This window comes from Cervus canadensis, chromosome 24 (genome assembly GCF_019320065.1).
Source record: "Cervus canadensis isolate Bull #8, Minnesota chromosome 24, ASM1932006v1, whole genome shotgun sequence".
Classification (NCBI taxonomy): Eukaryota; Metazoa; Chordata; class Mammalia; order Artiodactyla; family Cervidae; genus Cervus; species Cervus canadensis.
The window spans coordinates 48,337,558-48,355,305 of NC_057409.1; the positions used below are offsets into that span (position 1 = coordinate 48,337,558).

Below are 17,748 nucleotides of genomic sequence, written 5' to 3' on the forward strand. Positions count from 1 at the left end.
TAATAAAGAACCATATTAAGACAGTAGTATAAGGGAAAAAAGAAAAAGGATGGAGAAGAAAGGGAAAAAAAGAATAAAAATACAAAATTAAATTAAAAAATAATAAGCCCTAAGATAAAGACAGACATAATATTCATTAACTGGAAGTTTCACTGTTTTTAGGATGTCATTTTTCTCCAAAACAATATGTATATTAAATGCAATCTCAGTGAAAATTCCAGCAGTCTATTTTAACTCTACAAGCTGATTCTAAAATTATAGAAAAGCAAACAATTTCAAATAGTTTCCAAGAAATCTCAGTAGTAGAGATGATGTCATCTTAATTCTCCAACAGTAATGTGCTTCCAAGTGGCAGTGAGTATGTTTTAGATTTCTGCTAAAAATACTACCTCCTGAATTTTCTGTCTTTAAAACACCCACTTCTAAAAACTGGGTTATTTGTGTTGAGGTTTTATGAGCTGTGTAAGTATTTTATATATCCTGAAATCAAATCTTTTATCAGAAATATGTTTCTCTGTCAGTGGTTTGCCTGCATATTTTCTTAATGATGACTTTTGATGAGCAGAAGTCTTTTTAATAACGATGAACTATAATATCAATTTTTAAACTGTCATTTTCTTTGTCTTAACTATGCATCTTTGCCTACCATCATATCTCAAAGCTTTCTCCTGTATTTTCTTCTAGAAGCTTTATAGTTGAGCTTTTACATTTAGATTTATGAGTCACCTCAAGTTAGTTTTGTATATAATCTGAGGAAGGGTTCCAAGCTTGTTTTTTCTCCCAGTATGAGTATCCAGATATTGACCTGGGTTCGATCCCTGGGTTGGGAAGATCCCCTGGAGAAAGAAATGGAACACTACTGAGATTTCTTGGAAACTTCCCCAGGGCTAGGCTCACAGAATGTATTCTTGAAGGGTAAAGGTATGTTATTCATTTTATTTTGTTTAAAATAATTGTATAATACTTTATGCACCTAAAGAACTAAAGAGCTCCCAGAATACTAAGAACTAACCATCAATTTGTGGGGGGAGAGTTGTAGGGAGAGGGGTTGTTGGTTTTTTTAAAATAACAACTCACTCTATTTCAGAACTCACAATTGATGAACAGCACTAAGAAAGGGAATCATTTGCCCATTATGCACAAAAATATTCAAAGAAATAGCCATCTGAATTACCCACAAATTTTCCCCTTATCTGAAACTACTCCCTTTATCTACAAAATATGTTCCTGGAAATTTAGGTAGTATTTTAATAATGGTGGTTTTTTCCACGTGTTTAAATAATTTTATCAATGGGTTAAAATATGAGGTCCATTACAAATTATATGACTCAGGGGTGAGGGTCTTATTTAATAGTCTAAGATGGAAACTTTCCTCATCCCTTTTGTATAAAAAGACATGTTATAGCACGGTTTCACTAATGTAGAACCTCAGGTTCATAATAGACATTTCAGCTCAAACCAAATCCATGTTGTATTATGAATTGGATAACAGTAGAAACTTTACTTTTTTCGAAAGAGAATAAAGAATTTATATCCAGTTTCTAGGGCTTTTGCTGGTGCAGTGTATTCAGCAGAGGCTAACACAGGTGTGAGTTATGGATCTTCTCTGTCAGTGGCGTGGCGTCTTGACATGCCTTGTACTAGGTTCCTATGGCTACTGTAACGAATTGACAAAAGGTGGGTGGTTTGAAACAACAAAAAGTTATCCTCTGACAGTGCTGGAGGCCAGAAGTCTAGATCAGTATCACTAAGCCAAAATCACGGTGTGGTCAGGACCACTTTCCCTCTGAAGACTCTAGGGAAGAATCTGTTTGTGACCTCAGCTCCAGAATGACTTAAATGGAAAAGTATGTGTGGTCACAAAAGTGCCACACTCCAATCTCCATTGGTTTGTGTGCAGTAACTAGACTGAATGTTAACTTACACTTTACTAGTCCCCTGAATAGTCAAGTCAAATAAAAAAAATATTTTTTGCCTACCTACACTTATATCTCCCCCCTTATTAAAAATTGGCATCATGTAAATCTTTAGATGAACATAACAAGATAGACATGTAACAAGGCTCAAATTTCAAAAGAAAATTATAAGAATCTAAACTCAAGTATTACCTAAACAATGATTAATTCTATAAGCATTTGTGATATGCTGGCCTATTCTATGCCAGGCATTAATGTAAGCTCTGAAGAATCAATGATAAAAAAGACATGATGCTGACTTTAAGGAGCTCACCTTGGAACAATGAGATGTGTGGAAGCGAATATCATTATCCAAATTCAAGGTAAAAGCTGTTGAAGTAATGAAGTTGTTCATTTTTCTCAGGAGACGTGATATCTGCAGTGAGCCTTGAAGGGCAGGGAGGAGTTCTGAGAACACGCAAGGGTTAGAGAAGGCATTCCAGGCAGAAGCAACAGTGTGTTCAAAGGCGCTGAGGTGGATGTGTGGGTGTTATTCATTAGACAGGTCAGATGGCTGGGCTGGTAGGACAGGGTCATATTGAGGGTCTTTACATCAGGGTTGAGAGCTTAGACTTTATCTTACGGGCATCCCGAAGCCACTATAGCTGGACATGATGCTAGTAAGCTTTTTCTGAGCCGTGTGACCTTGTTTTTCTGTTGTGTCTCCTTCAGGGTCAATTGCAAAGCCAAGTTTGTTACCAGCTACCTCAGGCTCTCTGCTGCAAAAGCAGACTGACTGCTGGAAAGCTTTTTGTAAAGTCGTAAGAAAGGATTTAGCTTTTATATTTTAGGAAAAATCCTTCACTCACTTGTTATGGCTTTGGAGGTACCAATGTGGCCTGAGGTGGCAGGGGTATAGAGACCTGCTTCTCCAACCCAGCTGAAAGAGCTTGATGTATATCCCAGTCACCTGGTGAATCTAGATGTCTATTTTATTGCTCCATGTCTCTGAGCTGGTTTCAGATCATGCAGGATTGTCATAATTTTTACCTTTTGTTGCCTCTACTCCTTAATCTTAGTTGCAGGAGAAATAGCTTGATCTTATGGCAGCATCAAAAGATATATGCTGGCTGTCCCTCTTTGCCTAGCCTGTGGGTTTTGTGTTTCAGGAAGGCTGGTGGCAGGGAGGAAGGCCGAGTGGGGAGGGACCTTGGGGGAAGGGGTTTACTGCTGAAGGCCCAGCAGATGATAACAGAGATCTGATTAAAGCAAAGGCTTGGAAGCAAATGCTCTCAGTCGGCCTTGGCTTCTGGGGTTCGCACACACCCTGGTCCTACACAGCTGTAACGTGGTTTTGGAGGAAGATCTCTTTTTCTCCTCAAAAAAAAAAAAAGCAATCAGCCATATCATGGAGGTGTTCAAGAATGTCACTGGTTTAATAAAACCAACTTTTCTGAGTCGAAGCCCCTTTATGACTGGAGTTGGGGAGTAGATATACAATTTCAGTGGTTTCTGGACCTTCCCTCACTTCCCCAGGGTCTCACAGGATCTGGAAACTTTATGTAGCCCCAGGATATGAGGGGTGAGCCTCTCCCATCCATCGAGGTCATGGTGGGTTCTCTTTTCTTCTGTTCTGTTCTTGACAAGAGGCTTATGCCTCTTCTCCCCTCTTCTCTTTAGTCTATTTTCAAACCGAAATCTGTTCACTACCACAAAAAGCGTTTACAATCGCTGTGAGCAGAAAGCTGCCTGGTGTACTTTTAGTCATGTGAGCAAGCTTTCCATTACCTCTGAAGTTCTCATCATCACTGAGGAAGCAGTCTATAAACAGTCATTTTTCCTTTCCCCTACTCAGACCAGGGGGAAGAAAAGATAAAATTCTTGTCCCTGTTCATGATACAGCTAAATAACTATACCAGCTCTGTTTTGTTTTGTTTTTTCCCTAATAAAGACAGTAAGGGTTTGAATAGGTGATATAGTACAGCAATACAATAGTTTTAAAATTTCTCCATGCCTCCCACAATATCCTCTTCATTCCTCTCTTCATTTTTGTTGTTGTTCAGTCTCTAAACCATGTCTGACTCTTTGCCACCCCATGGACTGCAGCACGCCAGGCTTCCCTGTCCATCACCAACTCCCAGTTTGCTCACACTCCTGTCCATTGAGTCAGTGATGCCATCCAACCATCTCATCCTCTGTCGCACCCTTCTCCTCCAGCCTTCAGTCTTTCCCAGCATCAGGATCTTTTCCAGTGAGTCGGCTCTTCATATCAGGTGGCCAAAATATTGGAGTTTCAACTTCAGCATCAGTCCTTTCAATGAATATTCAGGGTTGATTTCCTTTAGGATTGAATGGTTTGATCTCCTTGCTGTCCAAGGGACTCTCAAGACCTCATTTTACCATTATGTTTGAATTTCTAATCTAATTAAGTTTGTGATTCAGTCAACATTTATTAGATTTCTTTTATGCAGTAGCCCTATGTTGAGTACTCTGTTTTCCTCCTAATATCTGGTTGAGAAATGTCAGCAAAGACCTTCATTTAGATGGATCTAGGTATGGAAGGCTGAATATCCCAACCGCTACTTTTACAAATACTCTATTTAATGAAGAGGCAATTTAGATGAGAAATTAATGGTTTGGGAACCTGAACTATCTTGGGTTTTTTCTTTTCTCTCTCTTTTGATTGAATTTCTCAACTGAATAATTGAAAAACATCTACATAGTGCTGTGTTGATACACTGAAAAAAAATCATCAGCTTTATCAATGATACCTTCTGCTTTTCAAGGCAGAGACTTGAAATTAAGAAAATATATATATTTTTAAATATATAATTTCTTTTAACAATCAGGAAAACTCCAGTCTTAATGAATAGATGATAATATTTATATGTTATTTTTAGTCCATTGCTCTTTTGAGAAACTATATTTCTTAAATGCGGAGCTCTTAAAAGGGAGAACAAATGAGCTGTGTTTTGATATAAATGGAACTAAAATTAGAAATTATTCAGAGATAAATGGATTTGCAAATCTACTCTAATTTATTCACTCTTTCCCATTTCAAAAGTTCATTGTATATGGATTGGGCTCAGTGCTGGTACTGGGAGAAAGTAAGGGTGAGCACTGTTTAAGGAGTTTGCAGTATTAATAATCTCATTAATATTCCAATTTTATTAGGCTCTTTAACTTTAAAGTCCTAGAGTTTTAAGAAGAGTTAGTGTACTAAAATTCCAGGGTGTTCATTTACTCACTTGACCACAGACACTTAAACAGACTGAAGTCTTACGATCAGGTCAGTGATAACAGCACCTCCTCTTGATTCTATTTGCTCTTGTAGCCACTGCCTCTCTCTTTCCGCTCTTTCTTCCCTTCCGTCCCCTCACCCCGACCCCCACTGCCACAGCACATACGGGTAAACTTCTCAAGACTTTGATTATTGATTTTATCTTTCCTTTCCTCTCCGTCCATCACTCACTTTTTTTTTTTGACTGCGCCATGCAGCATGTAGGATCTTAATTCCCTGAGCAGGGATCGAACCTGTGGCCCCTGCAGTGGAACCTCGGAGTTTTAACCCATGGACTGCCAGGGAAGTCCCCGCATCCGCCTGCTTCTAAGCTGACTTTCATCTCCATCTACCTAACCTCTCCAACACTCCATCTTCAGTCCTCACTTTACTCCACGTGTCACTTCTTGTAACATTTTATTCTCTTGCTCCATCCTCCCCTGGTTCCCCCGGTCTCCAGGGTCTCCTTTCTGTGTGTGTTTGTGCTTAGTCACTCAGTTGTGTCCAACTCTTTGCGACCCACCGGACTCCTTGGTATAGATTCCAACATAAGGCTCGTTCATGTTAAAATTTCTCAAAGCTCAAGTTGTAGGTCACCTTTTCTTCTCATTTTCTAATCTTCACTGAGGTAATCTCATCCTTTGTATACCAACAACTCTCATATTTGCATCTCCTTCCTAGATCTCTCCTCCGAACTTCAGACTTGTGTATCCAACTGTATACTCTCCATCCCCACTTGGAGATTTCCGAGGCTCTTTAAACTCAACATGTCCCACCTGGAACTTACGATCCTCATCTCTTTATGCTGGTGTTTGATATGTCAGCTAATGGCACTATAGTTCTCTCAGCTGCATTATCCTGAAGCCTAGGGATCGGTCTCGAAACTCTCTTCCCCTTAGCTCTGCCTTCCATAGTATCCAGTACATTACCAGTACCTTCTAATCATCTCTCAGATCCATCCATTATTCTGCATCTGTGCTACCTCCCTAATCCAAGCTTACATCTTCTCCTGCCTGGCTTATTGCAGTAGTCAGCAACTGGTCTCTCTCTTTTCTAGCTCAATCTGTCCTCCACACTGCAACCTGAATAGCCTCTTTAAGTTGCAAGTCTGATCAAGTCACTTGGATACTTAAAACTTTTCAATCACTTAGCACTGCTTGCAGCAGAAAGATTATGATCTGACCACTTCTACAGGCCCATCCTGCATCAGCTCCCCACATTGCTCCCTCTGCTCCTCAGATATTAACTTAATCTCAGTTGCTTGAATGCCATGTTTCTTCTGATCACAAGGGCCAGCAGAGTTGTTCACCTTCTGAACAACTCTTCTCTCTCTGTCCCCCCTAGGCTGCCTATGTAACTCCCACTCATCTACCAGATGTAAGGTCAGTTCTTCACAGAAACCTTACCTGATCCGACATACTGCATCAAATCCACCTGTTCTGCACTAACAGCACCACAATCTCAGTAGAAGTTGTCATCCTTGATATTTATACATTTTGTCGTATAAAGGTTTGATTAATGTCTGTCTTGCCCACTAATCTGTTAATTCACTGAGGGCAAGTGCCTTTATTGAATTAACAGATTAAATAAATAGATTTATAATTCTTATCATTTTATCCTCAAAAACCCTGTGCAGTCCCCGGCACATAGTATGCATTCAATATAAATTTGTTGAATAAATGAACAAAGGCGTGAATAAATGAAGGTCATAATGACCCTCCCAAGGTCAAGATGGCAAGACTAAGATTGTAGCCAGGTACTCTAAATTCCAGTACAGTTACTGTGAAAGTGGAAGTTTAGTCACTCAGTCGTGTCTGACTCTTTGCAACCCTATGGTGGGCAATCCTTAGCCCTCCAGGCTCCTCTGTCCATGGAATTCTCCAGGCAAGAATACTGGCGAGAGTTGCCATTCCCTTCTCCAGGGGATACAGATTACTAACCTTCTCAACAAAGAGCTTGTCCTGGATTGTTCTGAATTATCAGAACCAAAGCAACTTCAATTCATCAAGTCCGATTACTCAACCCTACACTTTTCTGCAGATGCCATTTATTTAGCAAGAGGATGCTGTAGATAAGGCAATATTTTTTTTTCTACACAAAATGTATGTTATCTTTTTGCTCTATTTGAAGGAGTATTATGATAAACCATGCTACTATTTAAAACTTGTAAAGTTTCTTGAGATTCCCAGAAGAAATACAAGTTATGGGTTACAAAAGAGCAATTTATCTCTTGCAATAGAATTTTCTGTTTAATTTGAAAGGCTAATAACTTCAAAAGTACATTCTCTTAGGTGGGACAGTCATCATCATATTCCCAGCTGCTGTGTATATACCTTCTCTTAGAAGTGAAAAAGGAGAAAGCCATTCTGCTGTGTGGAAGTGCTTTGTGTATTTTATAACATCCAAATAAAATGTTCAGTGGTTGGAGGAGAATCTTCTGTATTTAGGACAAATAGGTTTTCTGTTAGCCCCGAAGAAGCCTGAAGATGTGATTTTCAAGGGTCTTTGTGCTGTGGAAGAAAATGGAATCATTATTTTTGAACTCTTCCTGCTCACGTCAGTGACTCCCACCTGCAACTGATCCACTGGTTATAAGTAGCCATGAATCGCCTTGCAGATTGCAGGCAGTGTAACCAACCAGGGCCAGGCAAAACCGAACTCCTGGTAAGCTTTATTAGCTCTTTCTGTTGAGTTTTGTTTCCATTTTACACCTTGGGGTGGGAGACAATCTCTACTAACACTGGTGTGGTGTGTCTTTCTCCGACCTGTGTGGAAGGTGTACATTTTTTTTTTTCTTCTCTTCGAGTCTGCTGTCTTACCACTTAAAGTAAATTAAGATGGGTTGTTGTTTGCTTTGGGTTCTGCTGTTGTTGTTATTAAGAAATACACTTTCTCTGGGACAAGGGCTTTTTTTCAGTTGAAAAGGCATACTCACTTTCTAGGCTGTATTCATAATTGCTTTGTTTGTCACTGGATAACCTCATTCTCATAGACTCCTTTAAGCTAATCAGCTGGCTCTGGGGGGACCTCATTAGCAAATGAAGAGGAAAAAAAGAAGACTGCAAAATTCAGGTGAATCGACATACTACTTCTTCTTCCTTCTTTCCCTCTAAAAATATTTCCTCTTTCTCTTCTCTACTTCTGCCCTCCCTCCTCCTCCCTTCTCTTTTTCTTTTCTTCAGTCACTCCCTCTCTGGTCGTCGACATTCCTTGACCCTTCCTGTCACTCAGCTTCCCTCCACCATGCCCAAAGCATTCCTGCTGCTGGCTGGTGCCCTGGTGCTACCTGGGCTTGTGCAAGGAGCCATGCTGAGAAATGAGGAAAAATGGAAGCCCCTCAACATTCCTAGAAACCGAGATCTGGTAAGAATAGCCACCGGGACATTCCGGGCTGTGGGGTGAAATCAGCATCTCCCTGGAGTTATGCTCACTGCACTCTGCTAGACAACAGTGGAGACAGGCTGCCGAGGTTGAGAAGATGCCCCAGCAGGGTTAGAGGTGAATTTTGCTGGCCTATAGCCAGTGTTCTAGTGTTTCTCTAGCCGATTTACATTTGTTTCTGTGTGAAGAAACAAATTTATATTTAGAAATGATTTTATACACACATAGCACATTACATTTGTAAATGATCTTATACACATATTGACTTTATAGCCTTGATTTCTAATAAATATACAAAATTAAGAGTGTAACAGGGAATTGCATTTTGCACAGCTTAGGTTGAACTGATAATAAAACAGATTGTCATATAACCAACACTTGCAAAGCCCAGTTGCAAAATCTGAAGGTTAACCTGTATTCTTGTCAATTTGCTAGGTGTTATTTTCAGCATAAAGTTATCTTGGAAATATAATTCAAAATATCAGTAAAAATTCTCATTTAAAAATATGCCAAATATAGCAAACATGCTGACTTTATGATTTCACAATACTATTTTTCTAAAGAAAATTATGTAAAATATAACAATATAGTATCAAAATAATCTAATAGCACTTGCATAGCTTCTGTGTATTTGCAGAACACACAGCTGAAAACCCCACATCCAAAACGACTGGCTCTGTTTCACCATCAGTCAGAGAGGAGGCATCTGAGCTCTGAGCACTGTGGGGTTCAGGGGGCAAAATGAGGGAAAAAATACTCACCTTTGAGTGCTTGGGGTATTTAAGTTATAAATGACATTGAACATTTCTTTCTCTCTTCAGTTTTTTAGGACTCTTCAGGCATATTTTAAAGGAAGAGGTCTTGATCTTGGGAGGTTTTCAGATACTTTCTCCGTGAATGAGAATCCCAGGCCTCTCTCCTTGCAGTCAGAACTTATTGCTTCTGCATTTGCAGATTATGAAGAACAGAAAAACTCCCTCTCCAATTACCTCAAAGGCTGACTGTTTCCTCTGAGTGCAGGTAAAATTTATCCCTTTATCCCTGCTGCTGCTGCTGCTAAGTCGCATCAATCGTGTCCGATTCTGTGCGACCCCATAGACAGCAGCCCACCAGGCTCCCCCGTCCCTGGGATTCTCCAGGCAAGAACACTGGAGTGGGTTGCTATTTCCTTTTCCAATGCAGGAAAGTGAAAAGTGAAAGTGAAGTCGCTCAGTCGTGTCTGACTTTTAGCAACCCCATGGACTGCAGCCTACCAGGCTCCTCCATCCATGTTATTTTCCAGGCAAGAGTACTGGAGTGGGGTGCCATTGCCTTCTCCCCCTTTATCCCTAGATCTCTCTAAACATATAAGTGAGTCATAAAGAGGTTTGGAAAATATTTATTTGAATAAATGATTTTATTTCCTTACATAAATAAGTGCTCAATTCTGATCATACTCGTCACTGTTAATACTCAGATTTGGTTCATATATTTTACAGTCTGGTTTTAAAAAGAAAGGACAGTTAGTAATTTTCAAAGCATAGCTTTCTGGGGAGAAGAGATATATTAAAATGGTAGAATTATCACTCAATAGAATTATGAAATACAATGAAAAATCACCTATTCTTATATCTTTTTTCAGACCAGGTCATATAGCTAAATTATGTGGAAAATCGTATGTAAAGAAATATATTGAATTGTCCAGTTGGATTAAATAGAAATTAAAAAGTTAAAAGAATGGTTTCTTTGGGAAGAAATTATTAAGCATATATTTGAGCTTGAACTTCCTCACCTAGTGGGGAGGAAAAGGTAGAATATTAGTAAAGATGGCACTTTATCATGGGGAAAAATTTAGAAATTTATGTCTAAGATTTAATTTTTTATTCATATTACTTTAGCATTCCTATCAAATAAATACCTACTATTTAAAAAGGAACACGTATGGTACAAAGAAAATACATTATGATTCTAGTCTATTAACTTTTTGTTTTTCTGAATAGTAAAGGGAACCAAATCATAATTAAAATCTACTCCCATTCTTTCATGGGCATATGGATGGAATTATGAGGAAGCAAACCATTGTTGCACTTGATTATGATTGTGAAAGGATTTTGATGATTAGCTACTTTAAATGTGATAACTTAAAAAAAAATGATTGTTATTCTAACAAGAGGATGCAATTTACTGTGTGGCATATACACTTGAAAACTGTCCTATAATGAGAAAATAAGATACAAGAAAAACAAGTATATTAATGAAGGCTTCCCTTGACTACTTTTCACACTCAGCCCCAAGGGTAATAACATACACTAAAAAGAGAATAATTATTAATACCACATATCTGTTTCAGTATGGGACAGTATTGCATACAAGCTGTTTTTTAAGCCTTAGTTTATTCATCTATAAATTGCATATATGGATCTCTAACTCAAAGAAAGTTTTAGGGAAAACATCAAGTACATATACTCATGTAAGCACAAAACGAGATAATGTTTAAGGGCAGAAAAAAAAAGAGCACCATTAGTGGTACTGTAATATAATAAGAATTATTCAACTTTGTGAAAGAAGCAAAATTTCTGATTTGGAGAATATTTCATAATTACAAGCTTTCCAGTTCTAACAACTCTGATTAGGAAATGAAGACAAGAAGAGTTTTCACTGAAATATGTTGATCTTTGGGTCTTTGGGTTAATTGCATAATCTTCATTTCTATTTCACTATAATGTTTTCTTTTTCTTTCAGAAGTCTGGTGGTTTTAAAACTACAGATGAAGCTTCTCACTAGAAAAATTCAGTCTTGATCATAGCTAAGTTTTTGTGTGTGTTTTTCCCCCTCCACTTTTATCAGTCTGTAATCATTTTATTCTGTATTTCCAGATTTACATGTAAATAGTTTGAGCTTTGGGACATATGTGACTTATGGGCATGGTTTTTTTCCTACTCAATAATCATAGATATCAATATAGCACTGCATATATTTGCAAGGATTACAAAAACACCATAAAGTCAAAGGAAATTATGATCTTATAAATTAGTTTCATTTCAGCTGTGTTCTATGTTTCTTTTTTATCATTGGTGTTTTTATTTGAAAGGGACATTGATCATTTTTACTTTAGTTCATTATCTGTAACAGGAATTTGGGTTTAAAATGTATCGTTTTCCTAAACAGAATATACATTCCCATTGTCAGCATATGCTATTAAAAGACCCCATAGTCTTAGTTTCATATCAAGAGAGAGTAAGTAATGAATATCCACAATTAAGTTGAAATGGAAGACAAAGAAACGTGGGATTTTAGGAGTTGCTTGGGCCTCCGGGAGATGTTCTCTGCCCTGATGTTCAGAGGTGGACATTGTGTTACAGCAGACATCTTGGTTTAGTCGCTAAGTCGTGTCAGACTTGCAACCCCATGGGCTGTAGCCTGCCAGGCTTCTTTGTCCATGTGATTCTCCAAGCAAGAATACTGGAGTGGGTTGCCATTTCTTTCTCCAGGGGATCTTCCTGACCCAGGAATCGAACCCAGATCTCCTGCATTGCAGGTAGATTCTTTATCAACTGAGCTACAAGGGAAACCCCACAGCAGATATCTTAGGAAACTACAGCCTCAGGAAGGGAGGGTAGAAACAGGCAGATTTCCCTTCTTTCATAACCAGTCCTCTTCCTCCACCCACCCCTCCCCAACTCAGGCTGAATTAGTCTGATTCTCATATTCTTATTTGTAACAACTACTTTTGTTTATGAAGAGCTGTATCATTTTTTCTGATTTCTGCAAAAATAAATAAATAAATAAAAACTCGTTGTGCTGGAAGCACACACTGTAATCCTAATGACATTAGTCTGTACGTTCCAAAGTAGTTTTATGTGGCTTTTTTGGTGGATGATTGAATATGAATAATAAAATATGCAGGAACAGGTTATATGTCTGGTTCAGTATGTTCTATGTAAGTAGTCATATAAGTGTCTGTTTTCCCTGGAGAGTTGTGAGATATTTGTGAGCCAAGATCATATCTAAGCCATTTTTTATTTCTCCAGCACCTACTACAATGCCTTGCATATAGTAAGCACTCAAAAAATACTTGTTGAATTGAACTAAATGTGTGCTATTTTGCTATCAATAGCAAATGTAATGGAAGCTGCTTCTAGTTAATGCCAAGATTTTTTGTTTAACCATTTAAAGCATGTAACTAATTATTGATATTATTCCTCATAAAAATATAGCCTATGCAGACAAATGATAGAGTGGTGGGGATCCTTCACCACTGTCCAGTTCCACTCAAATACCTAAGGGCCAGGCTTTCCCTTTTCCTTTCACCACTCCTGCTCTGGTTGTCAAGACCTCCAAAAAGGAATGCTTTAGCAGTTTCAAGGTCTTTGAAAATGAAGAGCATCCACAAGGGACTTTTAGCTGTGAGCTTGCAAAGTCTCAGAGGAGCATGCATCCTTTCTGCTGAAAAATTCCCCACAACTGGCAGGTAGCTGTCGATGGGAGGCCTACACTCCACTAGACTAGAGTTTCTCAATGGTGATGGGATTGTCAGTTGGGGAAGGACAAGTCTTCATAGTGACCATTTAGCACACCTGGTCCCCAGACAATATATAGTGGCATATTAGTGATCCCCCCCAATTATTTTGACAACCAAAACCTCCCTAGTAGTGTTTCTACAAGGTCACTGGGGAAGTGATTTTGTTCAGGCTAAGAACTGTCGTCAACGGAAGAGTAGTGTTTCCTGCAATGAAAATACTAAGTGTTCTGCAGGTGATCTAGACTCCCAAGGGGTCTGTGATCCTTCTTTCTTAGGTCCTTGACAGCCTCTCAACTGCCTCGGGTCCTCTTTGATGAGCATCCCATTCCCTGTCCCCAGGACATGGCCTGTTGGCCCCTATCCCAGGTCTAGTGTGGTCAAGAACTATTAAGGGTGCAAGATTTTGTCCAATTTGCAAGCTACACACTAGCTGCTACAATTTCACAAATCTTGGTGGACCCTGAGATCCCTGGGTCTGAGGCAACAGATTTTATTATTCATGGCTCAGGAGGCAGCTTGAGTTTTACATTCGCATTCGTTCTCCTTGTCCCCCAGGTATCACGGGGGCCATGTGGGGGTGGGTCCCGGTGTTTACTGGGCATGAGTTGATTTGTGCCACAGCCAAGGAACCCCAAACTTAGGAAATCCTCACTCATACAAGGGGGCTACATGCCCAAATATGCCCAACCTTTGTCCCAGAGGGAAACATCTTTATTATATTGGTCAGGAAACAAATCTGTCCTCTGCCCCAGAGGGAGACAGTATTTCTGTGTTTCAAGGCTGTTTGTTCTCCAGACATCCTTGAAAAGATAGCCCAGAGGGAAAGCAGTGACAAGCTTTTGCAGAGAAGACAACCATGGAAAAACTGCCTCCCCAAAAGCGTCATACCCCATCTTGACTCCTCCACTTGAGAAAGGGGAGTCGTGACCTCCCTGTGTACGCTTCATGCTCTGATCATCGTATAAATTCAGTGTTCTGCTTTCTGCTTTCCTCAGACATTTCATTTTGATTCTCAGAAATGAGTCGGAAAGCCTGAAAAGTTTTTTCTTGCTATTTTCATTACTGCTGTAACAATTCCACTTCATCTCAAGGTAATGTGGATGCCTCTGACTCACCAGTGGACACATTACTTACAAAGAAGTAGAGAAAGGAAAAGCAGAAAGATTACAATTTCAAGACATGTTGCTATAATATATTCTGACCTATAAAACAATGGTCATCGAGGTGTTCCATAGCAGAAAAACTGTCACCCCCTTGCTCCCTCTCCAGTTCTCCACAACGTGAATCTGTATCTTCACAATTGTTATTCCCATATTCCAGGCATCCAATAACAAAATAAAATTCCATGGACAGAGGAGCCTGGCAGGCTACAATCCATGGGGTCACAAAGCGTTGGACACAACTGAGTGACTGAGCACACAGGCCATCTGGGTCTCAGGAGAACATTCTCGTTACCAGATGGCTGCTCTTCTCCCTTTGATTTCCTTCTTTTCCCCTAGGAGACTTAGGACTAGAGACTCTTGATTTCCTCTCAAGTGCAGTTCCCTGGATGCCTGGAGAAACTCAGGGGGGAATTGACCTATTAGGAATTTCTGTGAGTTACCTTGCTAGCCTCCCATATTTTATACCCAGATAGGGCCCTGGGGATCCTTTATCATGAGAAAAGAATGACTCCTAGCTGTGGGATATTTTTCTCTCACCTGGGAGTTCCCCTCTTGCTGGTCCTGGTCCTCATTCTGCCATCAAACAGTGGCTTTTCTGCATCTGGATTGTCATAAAGAGGCACTAGTGGCCGAGTCAGGTGTTAGGCTCCCTGTAACTTGTCCTTGACCTCAGCTTCATATTGAGCTGCATTCCATACTTCTACTCCCTTGCCTATTCCAAAGGCACTTTCAGTTCCATCCAGTTGAATTCATCAATGTGGTTTAAGCACAGATTACTAGCCTAGAGAGGAGAGTGCAATAAGATGTATCAGGTAGTGCTGTTCTCAAGATGTTGACAGCAAATGTCTTTAGAATAGGACAATAGAGAAAGTTATAATGCAGTGTAAAATATAAAGCACAGGAGGGTGTAGGTTGACGTAGAGTTCCACTGAGGAGAGGCAGTTGTTGTTTAGTCCCTAAGTTGTGTCCGACTCTTTGTGACCCCATGGATTGCAGCGCAGCAGGATCCTCTGTCCATGGGCTTTCCCAGCCAAGAATACTGGAGTGGGCTGGCATTTCCTTCTCCAGCGGATCTTCCCTACCCAGGGCTTAAATTGGCAGGCATATTCTTTACCACTGAGCCACCAGGGAAGCCTCAAGGAGAGACAGTATTAATTCCAATTATGGGATTTCGAGTCAGATAGACCAGGCTTCGAATCCTGGCTCTACTACTAATTAAAGGACGCTTGCTTCTTGGTAGAAAAGCTATGACAAATCTAGACAGCATATTAAAAAGCAAAGACATCACTTTGCTGACAAAGGTCCATATAGTCAAAGCTATGGTTTTTCCAGCAGTCATGTATGGATGTGAGAGTTGGACTAAAAAGAAAGCTGAGCACTGAAGAATTGATGCTTTTGGACTGTAGTGTTTGAGAAGACAATGAGAGTCTGTTGGACTGCGAGGAGATCAAACGAGTGAATCGTAAAGGAAATCAGTCCTGAGTATTCATTGGAAGGACTGATGCTGAAGCTGATACTGTGGCCACCTGATGCGAAAAGCCGACTCATTAAAAAAGACCCTGATGCTGGGAAAGATTGAGGGCAGGAGGGAAAGGGGGCGACAAAGGATGAGATGGTTGGATGGTATCAGCGACTCTATGGACATGAGTTTGAGCAAACTCAGGCGATAGTGAAGACAAATAATAGAGTGGGGAAGCTTGGCGTGCTGCAGTCCATGGGGTCACAAAGAGTTGGACACGACTGAGCGACTGAACAACCAAAGATCAAATTAAAGAACAAATATTTTTAAGGGAAATACTGTAGATGACGAAACACTTTCTTCAAGCACGTTCCCCAACTCCTTAACAAGCTTAAACCAGAGGCTTGAGCCCAGCTGCAAACTCCCGAGTCCTGGAAGCTGGGAGGGTCCAGATCAGGTCCCGCCTACTCGCGCGCTCCTATTGACGCCTCCAGGAAGAAGCCTGGATTAGAGGCGCAGCAGCAGCAGCAGCAGCAGCAGCAGCAGCGGAACGTGAACGCGGCAGCTGCGGCGCAGGCCGAGCCAGTTTCCCGGAAGGACTTCGGGTCCTTGCTTTTAGCGGCTCGGCGCGGGGTTAGCGTCTGGGAGCCTCTGCTGTTCCGTTTCTCTGTCCTGGTTCTTGGAACAGCGTAGCAGAACCCCGCAAGCATGTCGGGGTTCAGCCCGGAGCTCATCGACTATCTGGAAGGGAAGATTTCCTTTGAGGAGTTCGAAAGGAGAAGAGAAGAGAGAAAAACCCGCGAGAAGAAAGTGAGGAGATGATAGGCCTGGATGCTCTGTCTTGTCGCCCTAGCACACTTAAGAGATGTGAAGGACCCACTAACCCCATTCACCCTTATGGGACGGGCCGCGTACCTCTAGCGGTTTCTTTCCCCTTTTACCGAAACTCCGGTTCTCACATTATCCCTGTGCTAAACTCTTTAAAACATTTCACTCACCAGAAAGCTTTTGTCTTGGTGGTAACTACTTCTCTCTTTACTGTTGTTAAATAGTACATTTTTTTTTTTTTTTTTTTTTTTTTTTTACTTGAGGGTAGCTTAACGCTGGTAGATTAAATGGGGTGGAGGTGGGGTGTGGGAAGTAGAGCTTGGAGTCAGTTTGTATCTGGTTCAAGTCCTAGCTTTGCCGCTGTATTTTTGTGACTTTGAACGCGCAACTCACCTCTCTTCTTTAGGCCTCAGTGTCCATTTCCGGACGGAGTGGTTGCAGCTCCCATTTTTGAGGAGTCTGCCAATGGTGTGATGTAATCCTCCACAGAAAGAGTGAATTTTTTTGTCTGATAACAAAAAATTCTCTGGTAAATGAGGAAATACATGACTTTTTCATGTCTCTTCACTTGAAGTCGGAGGGAAAATAAAAGTAATTGCACCTTTTGAGGTTAGCTGTTGGATTCTTTCCTAAATCATGCAACCAATAGTGCCCATCTCTTTTCATTTTAAAAGCAAGGCTGAAAAAAAGAAAAAAAGGCTGCAATGTTTAGATTAATGAAAGTATCAAGGTTTTTAAAAGTATTTTTTACAAATGACTGATTCAGACTGAAGAATGAGACCCAAGTACAATGACATACTTTGACAATATTCAAATTTAGATTCCACATACTATGTATGTGTTCAGAGCTCAGGTTTTATAGAAATAGAAAATGAGACAGATGTTCTATTCTCAGCTGGAAAGAGCTAAATGTGCATTTGTTTTTGGAGTCATTAATTAATTTTTAATCCTAGAGTCTTCAGGAAAAAGGAAAGTCATCAGTTGAAGAAAATCCAAATGACTCTGAAGTTCCATCATCATCAGGAATAAACTCTACCAAATCTCAGGGCAAAGATGCCAATGAAGGTATGTTAAGATCACTGCCTGCATTAAATGTTAAGGGTATCTAATAATTTAGGGAAAGTGGTTTTTTTTTTTTTTTTAATTGCTGTGGTATTCTGTTGTTGATACCTGGCTTTTTAGGAACATAGTACATGGTATATAATAGGTGCTAAATATGTATTTGTTGAATTATTGATTAT

General features: G+C 40.1%; 2 protein-coding genes across 4 annotated transcripts in view; both read left to right on the forward strand.

Moving 5' to 3' along the window:
- Positions 1-6,913: 6,913 nt before the first annotated feature.
- C24H2orf66 (chromosome 24 C2orf66 homolog) lies at positions 6,914-12,436 on the forward strand. 3 transcript variants are annotated; one of them, XM_043445487.1, is made up of 4 exons: positions 6,914-8,247; positions 8,407-8,538; positions 9,378-9,576; positions 11,278-12,436. In XM_043445487.1, exons 2-3 carry the CDS (start codon positions 8,419-8,421, stop codon positions 9,555-9,557), a joined length of 300 nt encoding a protein of 99 aa, XP_043301422.1. In that variant the 5' UTR covers positions 6,914-8,247; positions 8,407-8,418; the 3' UTR covers positions 9,558-9,576; positions 11,278-12,436. The 3 variants fall into 3 exon arrangements, with proteins under 3 accessions (XP_043301422.1, XP_043301421.1, XP_043301420.1); XM_043445486.1 differs by having other exon boundaries at positions 6,914-7,839; positions 8,358-8,538; XM_043445485.1 differs by having other exon boundaries at positions 6,914-8,538.
- Positions 12,437-16,218: 3,782 nt separating this feature from the next.
- Positions 16,219-17,748, forward strand: part of GTF3C3 (general transcription factor IIIC subunit 3) — a 28,307-nt gene continuing 26,777 nt past the window's right edge. Inside the window, exons 1-2 of the mRNA XM_043445488.1 lie at positions 16,219-16,489; positions 17,461-17,572. Of these exons, the coding sequence (XP_043301423.1) occupies positions 16,388-16,489; positions 17,461-17,572 (214 nt within the window). The 5' untranslated portion in view covers positions 16,219-16,387. The remainder of the gene's footprint in view (positions 16,490-17,460; positions 17,573-17,748) is intronic.

Excerpts from the sequence above, each read along its gene's own strand:
- C24H2orf66 (XM_043445485.1), top strand. The coding sequence starts at position 8,419 with ATGCCCAAAGCATTCCTGCTGCTGGCTGGTGCCCTGGTGCTACCTGGG. Across the intron at positions 8,539-9,377 it reads TTCCTAGAAACCGAGATCTG|TTTTTTAGGACTCTTCAGGC; the intron begins GTAAGAATAGCC and ends TTCTCTCTTCAG.